The 20,269-nt window shown below is 47.4% G+C and overlaps 1 protein-coding gene across 1 annotated transcript in view; it reads right to left on the bottom strand.

Moving 5' to 3' along the window:
* Window positions 1-20,269, bottom strand: part of Igf1r (insulin like growth factor 1 receptor) — a 276,403-nt gene that overhangs the window by 223,936 nt on the left and 32,198 nt on the right. Inside the window, 1 exon segment of the mRNA XM_051148717.1 lies at window positions 4,199-4,744. Within this exon segment, the coding sequence (XP_051004674.1) occupies window positions 4,199-4,744 (546 nt within the window).

The raw sequence follows: 20,269 nt of genomic DNA, 5'->3' as shown, positions 1-20,269 counted from the left end.
CTGTGGAAGCAATGGGGAGGCTGGAGGATGAGAGCGAAACAGTATTTGGGATGGTAAGGGCTTCGATGGCCAATTAGAAAGGGAAGCAACTCAAAAAAAAAAAAAAAAAAAAAAGGCTCAAGCTGTAGCATTTCTGGCACAACCATTAGCTAGGGGAACAAGAGTGTTGACCCCCCCACGGGGAGGTGGGGGGTATAGAAAGAGCCCAGAAAGGAGCAGACGTTCCCTGAGAGAGCCAGTGGCTGGAGGTGGTCTTCTTATGAATGGAAGCAGTTAACAGCTCAAAAAGAAACCAGGTGGTGGTGTGTGTCACACACACTTACTCACAGCACTCAGGAGGCAGAGGTAGGAGCATCTCTTGAGTTTGAGGCCAGCCTGGTCTACAATGTGAGTTACAGGACAGCCAGGGTCACAAAAAGTAAGCTCCTAAAGAGGTCTGGCCTTGATGGAGACAAGAGGATGCTAAAGGATCAGGAAATACAATGAAGAGGAGAGGGAGAGGCTCCAGCCACGCCTTGGTCTGAATGATTATGTCTTCCAAAACTCACATACCGAAACCTAGTGCCTGGCCACATGGTGCTAAGAGGTGAGGCTTTGTGATTAGGTTGTAAGGTTGGAGCCCTTGTGACTGGGACTTGTTAAAGAGACACCAGAAAGTTGCCTAGCCTCTTTCCACCATGTGAAAGCACGGGGTGGGGGTGGGGGGTGGAAACACCCAGAAAGTAGACCCTCGTCAGACAGAGAAGCTGTCAGCATCTTTTCTCAGACCTCCAGCCTTCATAAAGGCGAGAAACAAGTCGACTGTTTCTAAGCCATCCAGCTTGTGAACCGTTGTTGCAGCCCACATGGACTAAGGCCAGAGATAACCAACTACCAAAGCCTACATGGAGAAAAGACCAACGAAAAGCGGCTTGCCACAGGGGGAGAGGTGGAGAAGCAGAAGCCCTTTCGAAACAAGGAAGGAAGGCCCAACCACCAAGCGCGAAGGCATTGTTAGCTCTTTCACTAGGAAAGCAAAAAAGCCATACACAATTCCTCAGGGCCCTGGCTATTTAGGAACAACTCAGGCCTGCAGAAGATCACAAAACCAAAGAAACAACAGAGTGTAGCTACTAGAGTGGCCCCTCTCTAGTGGGCTGCCTCCACGCCATCGGCCAGCAGACGTGATCCAAGAAGAGCAAAGACACCGAGTGAAAACTCAGTCCACCATCACAGCTTGACCACCTGTTTTTCCTCTACAGCAACATCTCCCCCTCCATCTCTCTCTCTCCCTCCCTCCCTCCCTCTCTCTCTCTCCAGACATTGATGCTCTCCCTCTTCTGCCACCAGCCAGCAGAACGTAGCTTAATGGGATTCTTCAAATACTCATTTCAAGTGGCTCATGTGAACTCGAGGTGGGCATACTGTGAGGACTCGATGCCCTGGTTCTCTGACTGATGATCAAGGGCTCTGAGTGGAGACAGGCAAGGAAAGATGGCACGATTGAAGCTGCTTGTCTAGAGACGATGAAGGGAAGAACTCAGCCTCCAAGGAAGCCGCTGAAGCTGCGCTGTCCAAAGGAGAGAGGACGCCACTGGCCACATGCAGAAGTAAAGGCAAGCAGGTGAACGCCGTTAAAAGCACATTTTACTTTTTTCATGTACAGCCGTCACAGTACACTTCAGCGTAGTAGCAATTTAAAAACATCGGGCACGGAACTATTTCAAAGAATTTTTTTTTTCACCTATACTACATCCTGGGAATTCTATATTGAAAGCAGGCATTATTTGAGGCAGGCTACACAGGTCAAGAGCTCGGATCCGGTGCACGTGGCTAGTGGCCTCTATATGCATGACAGCATACACTAGAATAGAAATCTATGCAGAGGAAAAGAAATGTAGCAGAGTTAGAAAGCCTACAGGAACCTACGACCATGACTGAGTTTTTAGGACAAGGTAAGAAGACAAGATCCTTGAATGGACTCGGCAGTTTTAAGTAAGTCCTCCATTGTGAAATCACAAAGCACGTCATCAGGACTGGTATAGCTGGCCAAGGGAAAGGCTGCAGAGCACGGCCTTGCAGGGACCGGGTCCAGCCAATAGGCACACTGGCATCAGGACTCAATTTCTAACCCCGGTTGCTTTTCTCTGGTCTAATTTAACCTTCCTCTATGAGGAAGAGAGAAATTGTGCCATTTTTTTTTTAACATAAAGAAACTAAAGCCTACACAATTTAAATTACTTGATAATTTCTGGCTACTGATGGCCTTAGACTTTGACCAGAATACAGGCCTTATCTCTGCCCTGGACTTCTTCAGAAGCCTCTGAAAAGCCACAGTAAGACCAAAGCCTCTGTGCCATCACTGAGCAGGTGGTATCTAACGATGCTGTGCGCAACCCTTCCCTTTTGTGCGGAGCGTATAAGCTTCTGAAACACTTACTCGCCTATACTTAGTTTGGCCGCCACTAAAGGGAGGCACGCCTGCGCCGTGAAAAGGCTGAAGCAGAGCTCAGGCGAGCTGGCCAGTTAAGTCATCTCGGACTCTCACTTCTGCACCCAAATCTCTGGTGATGCTTTTTAAGATTATTTCTTTTTTCAAATGCCAAGGTTACTTTAAAAACAAAACCTTGACGGCTGGAGAAATGGCTCAGCTCCCAGGAGGACCCAGGTTCGGTTTCCAGCGCCCATGTGGCAGCTCACAAACGAACTGTAACTCTGGTGTGAACGGTTACACGTAGAGGCAAAACACCCAAACACATGAAATAAATGTTTTAATATTTAGAAATAAACAAAACGAAAATTTTGTTACAATGGGCAAGAACTCATTCCTATAATCCCAGGACGTGAGAGGCTGAGGCAGGAGAACTTTCATGAGTTCAAGGGTAGCTGGAGAACACAGCATGTTTGTTCTAGGCCAGCACCACAGAGATGCACACACCCCTCACTCCTACACACACACACACACACACACACACACACACACACACACCAAATTACAGAAGCCATCAGGTGTGTGAATTCCTACTTTGACCCCAACTAAAGGGATGTTGACATAAGAGCTACCTGTGAGGACTGGCCTTGCATTTGTTGATTATATACACTTCAGAGACTAGACAAGCCTGTCCAATTTGGGGGTTTGGTGAGGAGTTTTGAGGAGGCACTCTTCATAACTAGTTGGGGGTGTATGAACTCTCTGGGTCTTTAACTGGGCTGGCTAACAATAGCTAACACGCTGAGGGAAACCAGTAAGGGGAACCTTGCTGGCCATTGCGTCTAAATATTGCTGAATTATTGAAATCAATATAGTCAATGCCCTGAGCCACGGGCACATTCTAGCTTAAAAAACAACAACTACAACAACAACAACAAAAAAAAAACAAAAATCAAAAATCAAAAAACCAAGAAAGCAACTTGATTCTTGTAGCATCTGTCACACCAGGGTAAGGTTACTCTATAAAGAAAATACGCATATTGTAGATGCACAAACAGGCTTCAAACATCACCACCACGTGACTCTGCTTTTCAAGTTCCCTTCACTAAGTGACTGTGTGAGACTCCCGCAACAGCCATACAGGAGAAGAAACGCAAGCGCAAAGGTTCAGAAACGCATCCTCCTATAGCGCTGTCTCAAGCAGGGATTGAACCAGGGACTCCTGGAAACCGGCACACGGGTCTCCTATCCACCAAGTGTTCCATATTAAAAGCCAGGTCTCCTAAGCATCGGGGTCCCAAGACCCAAAGGTCACTTTTACAGGACACTGATGGGCATTATGTTTTTCCTTTATCCAACTATATTCCAAATTCACCCGTAAGAAAGAACTCTTGCTCTCTACAAACTGACGAGGATACTATAAATCTCTTCAACACAAAGAATTCCAGAATATAAGAAATCACCTGCAAGAAAACATCTGTGTGCCCTGTCACCCTTTTCAGCAAGAAGTTTGAGATTAGTAAACTTCTAGTCTCCAAATGCACTGAATTGTTTCCAACCAGACTTGACAGCAGCCACAGGAGCCTCCATCCAGTTCTCAGAGTGCCCACCTACATAGAAAAGCTAACCAAGACCCACCTCTCCCCATCCCTGGGAAAGGCTTCCACAAGGCAGTGTGAAATGTGAGAGACCCTCACCCTGCCCTGCCAGAGATGAAGGGGGTAAAAGGGTGGGGGCTGGAGGGGGTGGAAGGAAGCCGAAAAAGCCCCACTGTGTGCGCATCCTTACTTTTCTGGCAGCGGTTTGTGGTCCAGCAGCGGTAGTTGTACTCATTGTTGATGGTGGTCTTCTCACACATGGGCTTCTCCTCCAGTGTCCCCGGACACAGGTCCCCACACTCCTTCGGGGGCTTGTTCCCCACAATGTAGTTATTGGACACTGCATCCAAGATGAGAGACCAGTCTATAGTGGAGAGGTAACAGAGGTCAGCGTTTTTCTCAATCCTGATGGCCCCCCGGGTAATGTTCCTTAGATTATAAAGCCCAATATCCTTGAGATTGGTCATCTCGAAGATAACCAGGGCGTAGTTGTAGAAGAGTTTCCAGCCACGGATGACCGTGAGGTTCGGGAAGAGGTCTCCCAGGCTCTCCAGGCCGGCCACTCGAAACAGCAGCAAGTACTCGGTGATGACCGTGAGCTTGGGGAAGCGGTAGCTTCGGTAGTCCTCGGCCTTGGAGATGAGCAGGATATGGAGGAAGCCCTCAATCACCGTGCAGTTTTCCAGGCGCTTCAGCTGCTGGTAGTCGTTCCGGATGTCAATGCCGGGACCACAAACTGAAGGGAGACAAGAGGGCAAAGCGGAACATTCTGTTAAACAGAGATCATTCTAAAATATGACTTTTCAGACCCCCAAAATGAATTTCCGTAAAACTTGTATTATTATATAAAAAAAAAAGATGACAACTTGGTTTTTCACTGCAGACCAAGAAGGTATGGGGCTGCAGACTGCAGACCCACACAGGTACCTGGTTACCGTCACTCACTGCCTACACTGGCCCGGATGCTGTCCAACATGCTCACTGGGAGAAGCCGGCTACATTAACCATCCAAACTAAAGCTTTCGGTTCAAGGTCACATAAGGTTGTGTGCCAAAGTTCACGCTACAGCCCAAGCTGTTCCAGAGCTGCCAAGGTTCTCAGTCCCCACCCCTTCTGCAGATGTGAGCTCGCCGCACCTACACAAAAGCTTGGCAGCCGAGTGTCAACAACTTACTACCGTGTCCAGCCCAAAGGACAGAAAGCAGTGACGTCTACTCAAGAACAGTCACCATGACCTGGAGAGCAGGCACCATTCGATACGGACCAGGTGGCCCTGTGCTCTCCTCAAAAACGCAGACAAAAGAAATACCTGAAGAAAAGACTTTATGAATGAAAGAGACACAGGCTTCCAACTTGAAAAGTGTGTTGTGTTAATCCAGTAAGATGTTTCCAACAGAAGTTAGGTAACAGCAAAATCAGAAAAAAAAAAAAAAATGAGTGATCTCAACAGCCACAGGTAAACAGCATTCATTTGCCTACGCCAATCATCCTTTCTCTGCAAATAACCAAATAAAATTGGACAAGAACATAGTATTTGTAAACAGATTTACTTCACTTAACTAATGTGAACATTCAAGCATACCAAACATCATTTTTTAAAAAAAGAGCAACTGGGTGTCTGTGGGGCGGCTCAGCCGGCAGAGGTCCTTTATAAGCAACCCTGAGTTCCAGCGCTGGAGCCCACTGTGGAAGAGAACCATCTTCTGAACAACGTCTTGACCTCCACACACGCCATGTGTACACACAAAAGAACTAACTTTTTTTTAACCTAAAAGAGGGAAACTAGTTTTAAATTATTAACAAATACAAGTCCCTTTTTCTTCTAACCTATTTCTCTATTGCTTAGATACTTGGTCATCTCTAATTTTTTTCACATTATAAACAGTATCTCAGATATCCAAGAGTACTTTCTTAGGGTACATCTAGAAGTAAAGAAACTAGCCCAAGGCATTTGTAGATTACAACAGGTTTTTTGTTTCTCTTTTTTTTTTATTTGGCAAAATGGCCACAATACTAAAATTTTTTAAACTTTATTTCAACTCTGTTGTGTGTGTATCTATTAGTATGGGTGAAGGTGCCCACTGAGGACAGGAGACGGTGTCAGATCCTTTGAGGCTGGAGTTACAGAGGGCTGAGACTCACCTAACAAAACACAGAGGCTGTCTTTAACCACTAGGCCATTTTCTAGACTCGAAGCCTTTTAAGAAGTTTGAAATGCACATGAAAAAAAAAAAAAAAAAAAAAAAAACAGCCTTGGTTACTATGCTTTCTTAGTAGTTAATAATATCAACTACTACTAAAGCTTTTCTGACCCATGAAATTCATTAATTTGATTCCATGAGAGATGAAAAGAAGCTCAGAGCAAAAGCCAGGAGCCAAGACCCACGGTGAACAACTAGCAAGACAGGGCAAGAGGAGTGGAGTGCACGGGGAAACCCTACTCCAACTTCCAACAGGAAAAAGAAGAGGTAGTAAGCCAGAGACAGGTATGAACACAAAGAAGGACCAAAGGAAAGGAGTCTGGTAGGATGCTGTCAAGAAAGATCGGGGCGGGGGTGGGGGGGGGGCGTAGAGATGTGGGGGCAGGGGGGTGGATACTACCTCACAGGAACAGAGCCCCTCCCAAGGATAGGGGAGAGAAGCCCAAGGGTAGCCTTATAGGGTTACTCCAGGACAGACTCAAAGTGGAGTGAAGGAAAAGGAGACGTTCCCTAGGCATCACAGCACTGAAGGAACTAGGCAGGTGCGATGGTTTGAATAGGAATGGTCCCACAGGCTCAAGTGTTTGAATGCTTGGCCCATAGGGAGAGGCACTATTGGGAGGTGTGGCCTTGTTGGAGGAAGTGTGTCATGGCAAGAGTGGGCTTTGAGGTCTCCTCTACTCAAGCTATACCCAGCGTGGCACACAGTCTCCTTCTGCTGCTTCGGGATCATGATGGACACCTCTCAGCTCCTCCTCCAGCAGCACGTCTGCCTGCAAGCTGCCACGCTTCCTGCCATGATGATAATGGACTAAACGTCTGAAGCTGTAAACCAGCCCCAATTAAATGTTTTCCTTTATTAAGCGTTGTCATGGACATGGTGTCTCTTCACAGCAATGGAACTAAGGCAAAGGGGACATGATGGTGAGGTGGATAGCAGGAAAAAAATGGACAAAACTTTTGGTCTAGTGCCTTCATTTTGAGAAAACAAGGCCCCTAGGACAGAAGAAATGGGAGAAGGGCACAAAGCACACCAGACACGCTGGAAGATGCTGATGTTTCCTCTTCTGTGATGCTCCCAACTACACCTCACCTAAGATCGCGTCATCACCGCTTTAAAGGTGAAGAGACAGATTCAGAGAAGTCAGAAGGTACCAACCACTTTACAGTGGCATTTGACACAGGTGTGTCTGCAGCATCCTCATCCCTGCCCACCCCACTACTGTGAATCCTCTGTGGACCTTGCAACAGTGTGCAGCTCTTGGCAAAGGCTTGCAGAGCATGTGGCACTGCTGCCTCCTCTGTGTTCCCTGGATGCCGTGATCCCACAGATAACCATCCTCCCCTCATACCTGACCACTAACTGAGATCCCTTCAGCCGTCTCTTGTCCTCTCATGCACCAAGTGGCCTCCTGTGCCATCTATACTCAGGGTGACCTTGGAATACATGTTACTGACCCAGACTCTGCTTAAGAATCTATCCACCCGCCTACTCTCCATCTCACAGAGCTTTCTAATAACTCATTCTATTTTCCCCCCTGACAGTGACCCGCTCCCCAGCTTCCATATCTTGTTCCATGCTGCTGCCATGTAACTTGCGCATGCTGAAAGTAAGTCTTGCCAGCTCATCTTGTCCTTCACCTGACACTGAAGTCATCTAGAAACGCCCTGCTCTGGGCTTCCCTTCCGAACCTAATGGATCCTTGGGGTCTTTCCTCGCGATTAAGCCCCCCTCTTGCTCTTTCTGATACTCACTGCTCATGCCCAACCCCACTTATCTCCCACTTAGGGTACATCCACCCTCTTGGGAGCCTGGCTCTAGCCTTTCTTCTCATGCTCTCTCACTCTGGCCACTCCCATCAGGAGGGCGGCTCCAGAAGGATGGGAAATGATTTACTATTTAGTTCCCAAGAGGCTAACACACTGCTTGATCCATGACAGACACCAGAGGGCACACACCTGGAGCACAAATGAACTGTATGCACCCTGCCTTTGTCATTTTTAACCTCTGCAACTCTGATCTGACCAATGTCACCTTCTCCGGCCTGAGTGACGCAACGCCTTCCTCCATCCTTGACCAAATGCCAAGTCAACATGATTCTGTAAGAGTTCGGGCCCACCTATTTCCATCTCCTCTCCTAGCGCATCCTTGCTCACCAGCCTCCAACAGGCGCGGCTCCTCTCTGCTCATGGCCTGCTGCCTTGACAGGGTGCCCCTTCACACACTTCCCCATTCTCTCTTCCTGGACGTTTCCATTACACATCACCTCCTCAGGGCTCTGTGCTAATACCTGACCTTCCACAGTCCCCCACCACCCTCCTGCGCCCCCTCCTGCGCCCCCTCCTTGCCCAGCCCTCATGTCTCTACTTCATTTTTACCCAGCTTCTGGTCAATGACTCAGAGCCTTAGAGAAGAAAGGCACCAAGTCATTCACTCATTGGAAATGAGAGAAGAAGAAGGAGAAGGAGAAGAAGAACAAGAAGAAGAAGGAGAAGAACAAGAACAAGAAGAAGAACAAGAAGAACAAGAAAAAGAACAAGAACAAGAAGAACAAGAACAAGGAAGAAGGAAGAAGAAGGAAGAAGAAGAAGAAGAAGAAGAAGAAGAAGAAGAAGAAGAAGAAAAAGAAGAAGAAGAAGAAGAAGAAGAAGAAGAAGAAGAAGAAGAAGAAGAAGAAGAAGAAGAAAACTTGTCCTGTGCCTAGCATGAAATATCTTATTCCTTCTATACCACTGTAAACTAGGTGTATTAATTTGCTCTTAAATCTACAGGGGCTATATCACTGTATTCAACATGTGCTTGATCATACTATGAAAGTATTAGGTATCAAGTCATTTGTTATTATTTCCAACAAATCATAAAAATTCGGGACCAAGCAAAGAAACAGAGAGACATAACTAACATGTCTTTCACATGCAGTCAATATGCAGACAGTATGAAGGACCTGCTACCTTCTGCCAGCTGGCCTCTTTCACCAGAGAAGACCACTGGGAACAGAAGGCAACCAACTTCACACAGAGCTGGGACTGGAAGCTCCTTTGAATCGAAGAGCCATTTCCTTATTTACACCCCCACCCGCATTTATAGAACAAAGGAAAAAATAGGAAGAAACTACCCCCTTATTCCGGAACAGAAGACAGAAGACAAGCCGAAGCCACAAAGTACAAGGCAGGGCCCGGCAACCAGCCGTTTTGGATTCTGACCGACACTGTTGGTCTCTGGGTGTTTTGAGACAGAAACAGAAAAAGAGGATACTCAAGCTGGGCTGTGAATGATAGCACAGTGCTCAAAAGGCACAAGCCACAAACAGGAAAGCAATGCAGCACGCCTGCCTGTCAAAGAGTCCATGCACAGAGGGAGAGGACGCTCCACAGCATGTGGAGCAGACACACCCTCCGCTCACAGTGAAGCCCGGGAGTCCGGGAGTCATGAAACGCCCTTTTCTCCATTTCAAAGCCAACAGATACTTGGTAGATCTAAAAAAGACCCCAACACTTGCTTTCAGAATGTAAGATCAATTTGGAACCATAAGATCCCAGGTGAGTCTCTTAGTAAAAAGCATATGGAGATGAAGGCAGGCAGGAATAGAGAGAAAAGGCAGTGCTGGGAGGGCTGGGTGGGCCCCAGCTGCAGGGGCCCACCAGGGAATGAGGGCAGCAGAGGCAAAACAGATGGAAGGCACTAGGCAGTAGCATGGCACCCGGGACCAGAATTCACTTCTGCTAAGACACCATCTTATTTAAAGCTTTTCAGGTGAGAGTCACTTTTCCCCCAAAACTCCCAGGTACTTCCTCAAAGCCAGTTTTGGCAGAACTTTTATTCTCAGAACTCAAAGGAATATCGTGAGCAATCCAAACATACTTGAAACGCAACTCCCTAAGAATTCTCCCAAAGCTGGGCTATCTGAATGTCTACAAGAGTTAACACAGATGACACAGAGCTTCCTGTGTTCAGCATCTGTCCTGTGCAAGGCACCAAGGGGTCCTGGAGAGTCACAAAGAGCTTAACCGGGGTCTGAATCCCAGAATACCCATCAAGATGTTGGCTCATGCCATCAAGTGGACAAACTCTGCCCCTAAGCCTCCATTTCCTCACCTGTAGAACGGACTGTTGCTACCACAGTGACCAAGTCAGGTAGGTGCTTTGTGTCACTGTCATCAGAGATATGCTGAAGGCTGCATACTGACTGAGCATTAGCAAACGCATCCCTCCATTCGGTTACCCCAATCTAAATATTGCTAATACGATGAAGAGGAAGGAAGCTGGCAAAAACCATTGACCAATCTACCAACAGCTTCCACAAGAATATCACTAAGTCATCCACTTAACAAAGATGCTTTCCATTTTGATCAACTGTCCTTCAGAAATGAGATAGTCTTAGTTTATGGTTGGAAATAAAAGATACAGAGCAGAAGTAAAATTAGTTGTTGTTTTTTTTTTTAAACTATGGGCCTAAAGGCATATGATGGAGCAAGACACATTGGGCAACCGACCATCTCCAGTTCTGACGGTGAGATCCAACACAGCAGAGCTCTTGCATTGTGAAAGAACGCTAGTCTGGCTTAGCCAGTGGCTCACCATAACAATCACTTCCAGTGAAAATGAATCCACTGGTACCAGTAACTATGTCAACAAACCCCACTTCTAGATGCTATCGCTTTGCAAAAGTCAAAACGGCAGAGGATTACTATCAATGAACTTTGCACTAGGAGAGTAAACAACCCCAGTCTCCAGCAACTGGCAAACTTAGGAAAACAATCTTCCGTAGCCAGGCTTAGCGGGCAGGACTCTGGGACTGTCAAGAAAGGCTCACAGCTCTAAGCAGGTCAGCAGGACTTCTCAAGAGGACAGAATCCCTGGAGATGGTCTGCTGCCATGCTTTGTTTCTAGGACCCAAACTGATGTCTAACAAAGTATAAGGGGCAGCGCACCCAGGCCGAGAGAGTAACAAGGAACATCTTGGAGGTAGTCTTGATTGGTGACAGCTTGAGGAAACCTCAGAGGTGCAACAAGTGTGGCAGAGAGAAGAGAAAGAGCACGCACAGGACGGAGGCTAGAAAACACAGACTGGGCCATGCACTCATGGGGCCCGCCTCACTGTGCACGTAGGATGGCACTCAAATTCCACAGCACACGGCAAAACCACGCTACATCTCCAAGGCTTGCTAAACCACAGAGTGACCTCAAAATCTGTCCATCTGATGGATGCCAGGTGCTGATCTTGATGAGCTACCATTCTGTGAGAGGCAGTAGGACTCAGAAAAGAACGCCCCCCCATTTCTTTCTTGTCACTACCCTCTCTCTGCACCCGCCGAGATCTACAGAGCGACCCAGGGAAAAGCCTATGCACCTGTATTTCTTGTGTGTGTGTCCCACGCACTTCAGTATGCAGGTAGGTGTGCCTGTGCCTGTGCACAGAGAAGGTAGAGGGCTGCCCTCTTCTCTATTGTCCCTGACCTACTGCCTTCAGGAAGGTTCCCACGGAGCCAGACACTTGCCATTTTGGCCAAGGTAGCAAGCCAAGGAGCTCTGGAACCGACCTGTCCCCACATCCTTCCGATTCCCCAGTGCTGAGGTTATAGGTACACGCAGCCATGCCTGTTTTTGTTTGTTTGTTTTTTATCTGAGTGCTTGGGACTCAAACACAGGCAGGTCACCATGCTTGTATGGTAAGTCTCTTTTACCCACTGAGCCATTAAGCTGAGAAAATCCCCGAGCAACCCACATAGACAAAGCATGAAACACACTTAAGAACCAAGGGGAAAATGGGGTGGAGTGCGAATACACAGTCTTCCCACAGCTGCTGGCTCTGCTGCCCTTGAAGGTCTGAGAGCACAAACCTGGAGCTCGAGAGGAGGAGGTAGAATTTGGTCCTCTATCTGCAGGAAGCTGCAACTAGCTAGAAAATCAGATTGGGGGAGAGGGGGGAGGTAGTGTTATGGTAACAAACACTAGTGATACTCTAGAGTTTGTCAAGAGTAGAATTTTCTGTGTTAAGTGTAAACAGACACAATTCATGTTAAGCCTTTTATCTCCGTGTGTCAACTAGGACGTGTTTACACTGTGTATGTACATTTCTATTTCATACAGACAAGACAGCCTGGCCACCTGGTATATATTCAATAAGTGAGGGACAATGATGGGAATGTAAGGGATTTCCATTACATGGGTGACTTTGAGAAGAGAAATTAAAAAAAAAAAAAAGTGTGATCTGAATGTGCAAATTGTTCTTAGCTGCCCTACGGAAGAGCCGTCTCACCATAGAAACAATCTGAAAATCTATGCGCACATGAGATGCGGCCCTGAATGCTGGGGACACAGAAACCAGGGCTGGATGTGGCAAGGAATTTACAAAGAGATAGATGGGGTGCTTCTACCCTACCACACCAATTAAGAAATGGAAAACTTACAGGGAATTCGTTCCAAGGCGAGGGAACACGCTCGAGTGCCCCCTCCACGTAAAGCCTCTGTAGCCAAGTGGGTCTGTGCAACATCAAGTTGGGTCTGCTTCAGCGGGACAGCTGCGTTCACAGATCTTCCTAACAACAGCCTGACTTGCTCTGACAGATATCCTACATGCCTTTCTACTCTTAAAACACCCCAAAGCCCAATAGTCAAGGCCGTATTTTAAAATAACATCCTTGTAAAAGGCTCTGAACCTCTTTGTTATTTCCACTCCCAATGATTGCATGTTTTAAGGCACCACACAGGATCCAGTAGGTAAAACCCCCACCTGCCACCCCACACACAGTGGGGGGCGGGGAGAGCCAGAGAACCAGGGCTCAGTCTCCTGAGAGGCCTTCCCTAGGACACGCATCTCCATCCTCACTTTGTACTACCAACAGTGAACTAACCGCACAGCCAGAGGCTGGTGCTGGGGGCTGGGGAGGGGGTGCCTTCGGGGAGCAGCCAAGCCAGGACAAGGCCCCACTAAGTGCAGGCATTCAGAGAAACGCCTCTGCTTTCAGTTCCCCTCCCGTGACTTGTGATTTTTCTGCTCAGAAGCAGGCAAGCATTCTAAGGCCGGCACCCAGCCCTCCCGCACCCACGCTGGCCTTGCCTGTCAGACCTGTTACATCTTTCTGCTTACAGGCCATGTGTACATGCTCATTCCAGGAGTGCCTCACGTCAGGAGGCAAGGTTCCAGTTTCCTTAAAATGAACCAGTTACCTAAATCTAGCTGATAATCAGTGTGGAAACCCCATTCACTCACGTGTCCCTGCAACGCTACGATGTATTCTCCATGGCAGTGTCAAACTATGGGCCCTGGACTAGAGGATCCAAGTCAGTGGAACAGCCCTTGCCTGGCATGCGCAAGGCCCTGGGCTCCATGCCCAACTGTGGATGACGCCGACGATGACGATAAACACTCACAAATATAAAAATCAGCCGAGGTCACTCTAGGCCTCAGTTTCTTTGTGAATCAGATGCAGGCTTGCGACTAAATTTATTAATTCTTCCAATACATATGTAAGTGACACTTATTACTAGCTAAGGGCTTCCCAGGTGCCCGGAAGTCAGCAGTGACAAAAACTTTGGACTTCAAGGGATAGGCCATCCTGACAGAACTGAAAGCCCACTCATGACCCCGAGAGGCTCTCTGTGCATGCTGCGGTTGTGATACAAAGGCATGCTGTGGGCAAGATGCATACTAACACCAGGATAAGGTGTGACAAATAAACCGCAAGACATGACAGAATGTGATTGTGAGACAACAGAGATGACTAGTTAGTTATGCAAACACTGAAATCTTCTCAGGACCAGAACTCAACAAGGTGAGTCCCTGCAAGCAAGCAGCTGATGTTAAGACTGGGGGTGGGGGACACAGAGACTGACAACTAGAGAAGCAGAGGAAGGGGCGTGAGGGCGGGGGGGAGACACAGAGACAGAGAGAGATATGGAAAGACAGAACAAGGGAAGAGACTGAGACAAAGAGACTGAGAATGAGAACACCGGAAGAGGCAAGCCAGACCAGCAAAGAGCTCACCCAGAAGATACTCAAGTCTAAGGAGGAAACTTCCATGGTTAAGAGCCTCAATACCTACAAAACAATAGCAAGGGAGAGCCACTGTGGACTGGGAGGAGCGGGGCATGAACACTAAATAAATACGAAGTGTGAGACAGCCAACAGGAACCAAACAAACGCAAAGCAGACCACACGTCCATGTTTGTGGCAATGTTAATCACAGCAGTCAAAATATGGAAATAACCCAAAGATGACGGATGAACAGGTGGGGAAAAAAATTCAGGTGCACAATGGAACATGACTTGGCCCTGAAAAGGAGTGAGATTCTAAAATACAGCAAGTATGCATGAACCCTGAGTACACTGTGCTAGGTTAAATACGCCAAGCGAAACAGGGTTCTCTCATTCTACTTCATGGGGTACACAGAGGAGACAAGTCAAAGGGACAGAAATTAGAACAGCGGTTACCAGAGACAGAAGAGATGAAGGAGTGGAGAGTTGGTGTTTAATGAATATGGGGAATAGTTCTGCAAGATGAAAAGAAATTCTGGAGATGTGGTTAACATAAATTATACAAATGTAAAACTATAAAAATGGCTTAGTCTATTTTCTATGTAATTTGCTGTTTTTTTTTTTTTTTTTTTAAGGAAAAGAGAAAATCTCTCTGGAAAACATTCACCCTATTTTACCCTACTCTTAGTCACACCAAGGTAAAGACAGGCCAGGTACCGTCCCTCTGTCACAGATCTAGGAGAGTCCAGTGGCATGGGAGGGAAGTTTGGCCTTAGCTCTACCACAGAGCATACACAGGCAGAGAGGCCCAGGCTGAGTGCTACACTGACTTGCCAAGGAGATGAGGTCTGAACACACAGCTCACCAACAAGCAAGCTCACTAAGGTAGTCATGTGCCTGCATGCACCTCTCTGGATCAGGAAAAACCCATGACACCATATGCAACCCACCGTCTTTGCAAACCAAACTTGCAACATCATCTCACTATCTGCTATAACTGAAGGGCACTTCAGTGAAGGGCACCCCTGCCACTGGCTTTTTAACTTTTAGTATTTATGGGGTTTCCTCCTAAATCCAGGTATATCTGCATGTCAATGGAGAGCTCCTGCCTTGTAAAAGTATCATGAAAAGGGGGGCTCTTAAAGCTCCACCCTGCCCACCCCTACCACCCTTTTGTCACCACCACCCTCACCTCACCTAAGCCATGTGATGGCCTTCATAACTCCTGCAATTTCTGCATTTACTATTTTACTCTGTTACCTCCAGACTACCACTATGAGTAGTTTTGTTTCTTTGTTTTGTGCAAGTATCTGGGGGATAATGTGAACCCTTAATTTATTCAGAGGCAAGCTGCACTTCTCACCAAGACCCTCAGAATTTAGGATTTCTCCACAATGCAGGAGTCGCCATCCACTAGGCCAAACAACCTACGACCTCTGCTCCCAGCGTCCTGCCAGGAAAAGATGTCTGAAACCAATGCCCACTGAGATCTTGGTTCTCACAACCACTTCAACACCTTGCACATGAGCCCAAACATGGCAGTAACATTTCCTCATGTGCATCCTTGAGCCATCATCAACCAATAGCAGAACTAGAAAAATACTGATTGTAGAATGAAGCCAGGGGTCATGGACAAATGAGTCAGCGTGTACACCACAGTGGCTAGAGATTCTTATGTGTCTTTCCCTTCCCTGACAAAGTGGCTGTTTTCAAGATCACATGCTTTGTCTACAGAGCTACATAAAACAATTTCATCACATCCCCGTTGACAGAGCAAGGAAGTAAGAACTACGTCCCAATAGCCTGTAACAGTGCAAAGTACTGACTAACAAACAGTAGATGGACGGCCAAGGTGTTCTTTTTTTTTTTTTTTTTTTATTGTTACATCTCAATGTTTATCCCATCCCTTGTATCCTCCCATTCTTCCCTCCCTCCCATTTTCCTCTTATTCCCCTCCCCTATGACTGTTACTGAGGGGGATTACCTCCCCCTGTATATGCTCATAGGGTATCAAGTCTCTTCTTGGCAACCTGCTGTCCTTCCTCTGAGTGCCACCAGGTCTCCCCCTCCAGGGGACATGGTCAAATGTGAGGCACCAGAGTACGTTTTAAGTCACATCTATTTCAGCATTCCCATCAGTCCCTTCATCGAAGATACTAATAAAATATTGCTCTCTAATTCAAGGACGACAAGTTTCCAGGGGAGATGGCAAACGCACTGGATGACAGAGTCAAGAGCTAAAAAGATCAACAGATTGGATTTGCAACAGAGAGGAAATAATGTTATTTGGACACTTGGGTGAAAAAAAAAAAAAAAGCACAAATGTAGGAGGTGTGAAAAAGACTTAGGCAACTTAATTAGACATAATTTCTGCATGTGATGATGGGGTGTTACGCCTGCACCCCCCAAAACTTAAGATAATCAATCTTAGACTACACATAAGTGGTCCTTAATAGAGTAAGACATGGAGGTAGAGAGAGACCCCAAAATCTGGGTTGGTTTCTACCCCCACACGTTGACAGGCAAGCCAACAGACAGAACATCTAAGTGTCAGGCAGAAGGACAGAGACCAGAAAGCCCATCACAAGAACCAGTTACAGAAACCAGGGAGGGCCAGCTGGCTCGCATGTGGCCTGCTGCAGAAAGCAGACCAAGAGTTTCAACCAATACACCCTGAAGGATTCTTTGTAAATCACACTAAGCTCGCTAAGAAGGTAACAAGCACTTTCGTGATGCAGCCCGTTTTGAAGACTTATTTTTATTTAAATGTATATCCAAGTGCCTGCATGCATGCCCATGCACCACGTAAGTGTCTGGTGCCCAGAGAGGCCAGGAGAGGGAGTCAGATGCCCTGGAGCTGGAGTTTACAGGTAGCTTGTGAGCTGCCTGATGTGCATGCTGGGGTAAATCTGGGTCCTCCGCAAAAACAGCAAGTGTTCTTAACTACTTCACAGGAAACTGGAGGTAAATAAGGTCCCCCAAGGCCTGTTTGGGATCTCACTGGTATTGGGGGAGGGGCAAGCAGGCAAGGGCTTAAATCCAGATTAGTGTATGCAATTTTATGCTACAGCATTCTTGTCTGGAGATTTCTCTCCAAGTTGAAAAGGATGCTACTGCCAGGCTGAGGAGGGACTCTCAAACTGTGTATCCGGAGAGCCATCTGATCAGTATAGGCACTTCCGTACCACACCTGGTAGACACCTCTGTCAGGGTCTCCTCCATGATCCCTCAAAGAAAGACACCAAGGGAAGCAGGAAGGGGCTCAGCAGAGGCTTCATTTTCTACATGTAAAAGGATAAAGTCCTGCTTTCCTGGGGAAATTACTATTGTTCCAGACCTGATGCCCCTAAGAAGCACACGTCCTCACAAATAAAAGTGCGTAACTCCAGAACCTGTAATCCATAGGAAGAAAAGAGGACAGAGGCACGGCTTCCAGATTTCAAGCACAGGGTTCCAGCTCCAGCTCCATCAGGCACCTACCACTCACTCCCCATCTCCATCCGATCACATTCCTGTGAGTTCGAGGCCAGCCTGGTCTACGAAGTGAGTCCAGGATGGCCACGCTACACAGAGAAACCCTGTCTTGGGGAAAAAAAAAAAAACATTCCTTAGGTTCCTTAGGTACCATTCCCTCTGCAAGGCCTGGAGAAGCTGGCTTCCTCCAGCTCACTGTGCACCCTTCACTTGATGCTAAAGCCCCTTAACTGTGGGCGTACTTTTTATCTACTTTATTTTATTGGGGTTTCCTTATGTGTCTACCTCCCTTCTCCACCCCTTATTCCTCCAACACCTCGGGACACCAGGTAGGAAGAAAGAAGGTTGGTGGGGAGAGGGGGAGTGGTTCTCCTTAGCTACTCCTTGCTGCTTAGGGTCAGTAGGTTCCTTGGGCAAGTCCAATCTTCATTTCAGGGCATCTCCACCTTCTTCTCATCCAATTGCAACAACAGCATCCAGAAGCAGCAGGGGGGAGCACACACACGCGTGCAGTGGTTAGGTATGTGCCTGTTGCCTGTAGCATCCAGAAGAGAGTATCCTATGTCCTGGAACTAGACTAACAGGTGGTTGTGAGCTGCCCAATTGGATTCCGGAAACCAAACCCAGGTCCTCAGCAAGAGCAGCAAGTGCTCTTAATATGGCCACCTCTCCAGCCCCTGGGTTGTTTTGTCTCTTTGTTGTCTGAGACTAATATCATTCTCAGGTACATGGAGCTCTCTGATGACCTCAAGCAACGGTTTTCTTTAAAGCCACCCCCTACTCACCCCCACCTCACTTCAGTGACGCATGAGGTTAAGTACTACCCCTTCAACCACGCAGGCAGAGGACCAGGAACACTGCAGACTGAGGTCCTCAGACAAGAAAACTAGGCTGGCCACACTCTATTGTTAGTTCAGAAATGTAGGCAAGGTCCCCAAAGCCACCAAACACAACAAATGGGGGCCAGAACAGGTTGGTTTTGATTGAAGAGGGGGCAGACATTCAACTTGGTGTATTCCTGTGGGAGCCTTGAGTCCAGCACAGAACAGACGCACTGCAATAACTGGTGCCAACAGGCCGGTGAGGGTCTAACTCAGGCTTCTAGTAACCGTCCGATTTTGTTTCCCTATACTCACACCCTAGTGTGGACAAGGTGTTAATTTGCTTGAAAGTCAGAAGTGGGGTCCACCATGCTGTCAAGAACAATCAAAAGCCCACGATGTAAAAGTATATAGCTTAGGGGCTGGAAAGATAGCTCAGTGGTTAAGAGCACTGTCTGCTCTCCTTAGGACCCCGGTTCAATTCCCAGTACCCACGTGGCAGTTCACAACTGTCTGTAATTCCAGTTCCAAGGGATCTGACACCTCCACACTAATGCACATTTAAAAATCTTTTTTAATTAAAAACTTTTTAAATTTAAAAAATGTTTTAAATTAAATTAAAAAATATATATATATAGCTTAAGTGCTAAACAAAAAATGCTTCTCGGTAGTAGACAACAGGGCCCCGGACTAAGATGAGTGCAGCTGAGCATACCCAAGCTCAGCTTTCTTTAAGGCAAGCTGTGGATAATGAAGGGACAGCCTGGAAGAACTCCGCCCCTGCAGCACAGGAGCACAGAAAATGAGGATCATTCTACCACAGAACAAATCCCTGCTAGGCCCCGCTCTGTGTTCAGTGTGCTCAGGAACCAGAAGGCCTTGGTGATCACTCAGCCCATGTGTGCGGCTCCTGCAGTGGAAGGCAGCATCTGCTGGACAGCAGCCCTGTGCGTCAGCCTCGGTGAGGACCAGGCAACCTCTCAGCAATGGAGGACAAGCCTCACACAAGTCTCTCGTCCCCACAACAGGCACTAAGTCCTGCCCCACCACATGCACACGGTACCACAAACATTTTAAGGTCAACGCTCACCGCCCGTGGCCAACACTGGACCTTCCGAGCCAGCTAGGCCCAGCTCATAGAGATCTCAAGGAAAGGATCGGCCAGCGGGGCTGGAGGTGGGGTAGGACTTATGGAGACTATGCAGCCTCAGTAAGGAAACACCGAAGACTTGCTCCATGTGTCTCTCAAGCTCTTTTGTCAAAGCTAGGGGGCAAAGGGACATGGGACGACATGTGTAACACTGGAAACTAAAAAGCAAGGTCTCACAGTGTATGTTCTATGTAGCCTCAACGAACCCTGAGTCTCCCCAGTGCCCTCGCTATGAATGAGGCACTCCTCCATCAAGCATTAAACTGAAAACAATAGACTTGAGGCTAGGAGGATGGCTCAGTAAGTAAAGCACTTGACTTAAAACAAACAAAGAAAAACGGTGAGTACTTGGGTCTGATCCACAGCACCCACATGATAAAGCCAGGCAGGAGTGACAGGATTATGTTCCAGGTGCCGGGTAGTCAAACACAGGAAGATCCTAGGACTTGTTTGCTGGCCATAGTGTATCTGAACTAATGCGCTCCAGGTTCTAGAACAAACCCTGTCTCTAAAAACGTGGTAGAGCAGAAGCCGAGGAAGATACTCAGTGACCTCTGGCCTCCCCCCACATGCATGTGTATACATATACACAGTGAGGAAGAGAGACCAACAGGCTCACACTGACTCTACAGGGAAG

This window comes from Acomys russatus, chromosome 7 (genome assembly GCF_903995435.1).
Source record: "Acomys russatus chromosome 7, mAcoRus1.1, whole genome shotgun sequence".
Taxonomy (NCBI): Eukaryota; Metazoa; Chordata; class Mammalia; order Rodentia; family Muridae; genus Acomys; species Acomys russatus.
Note: the sequence above shows the minus strand (reverse complement) of the source record. Positions and strands in the feature narration are given on the sequence as shown.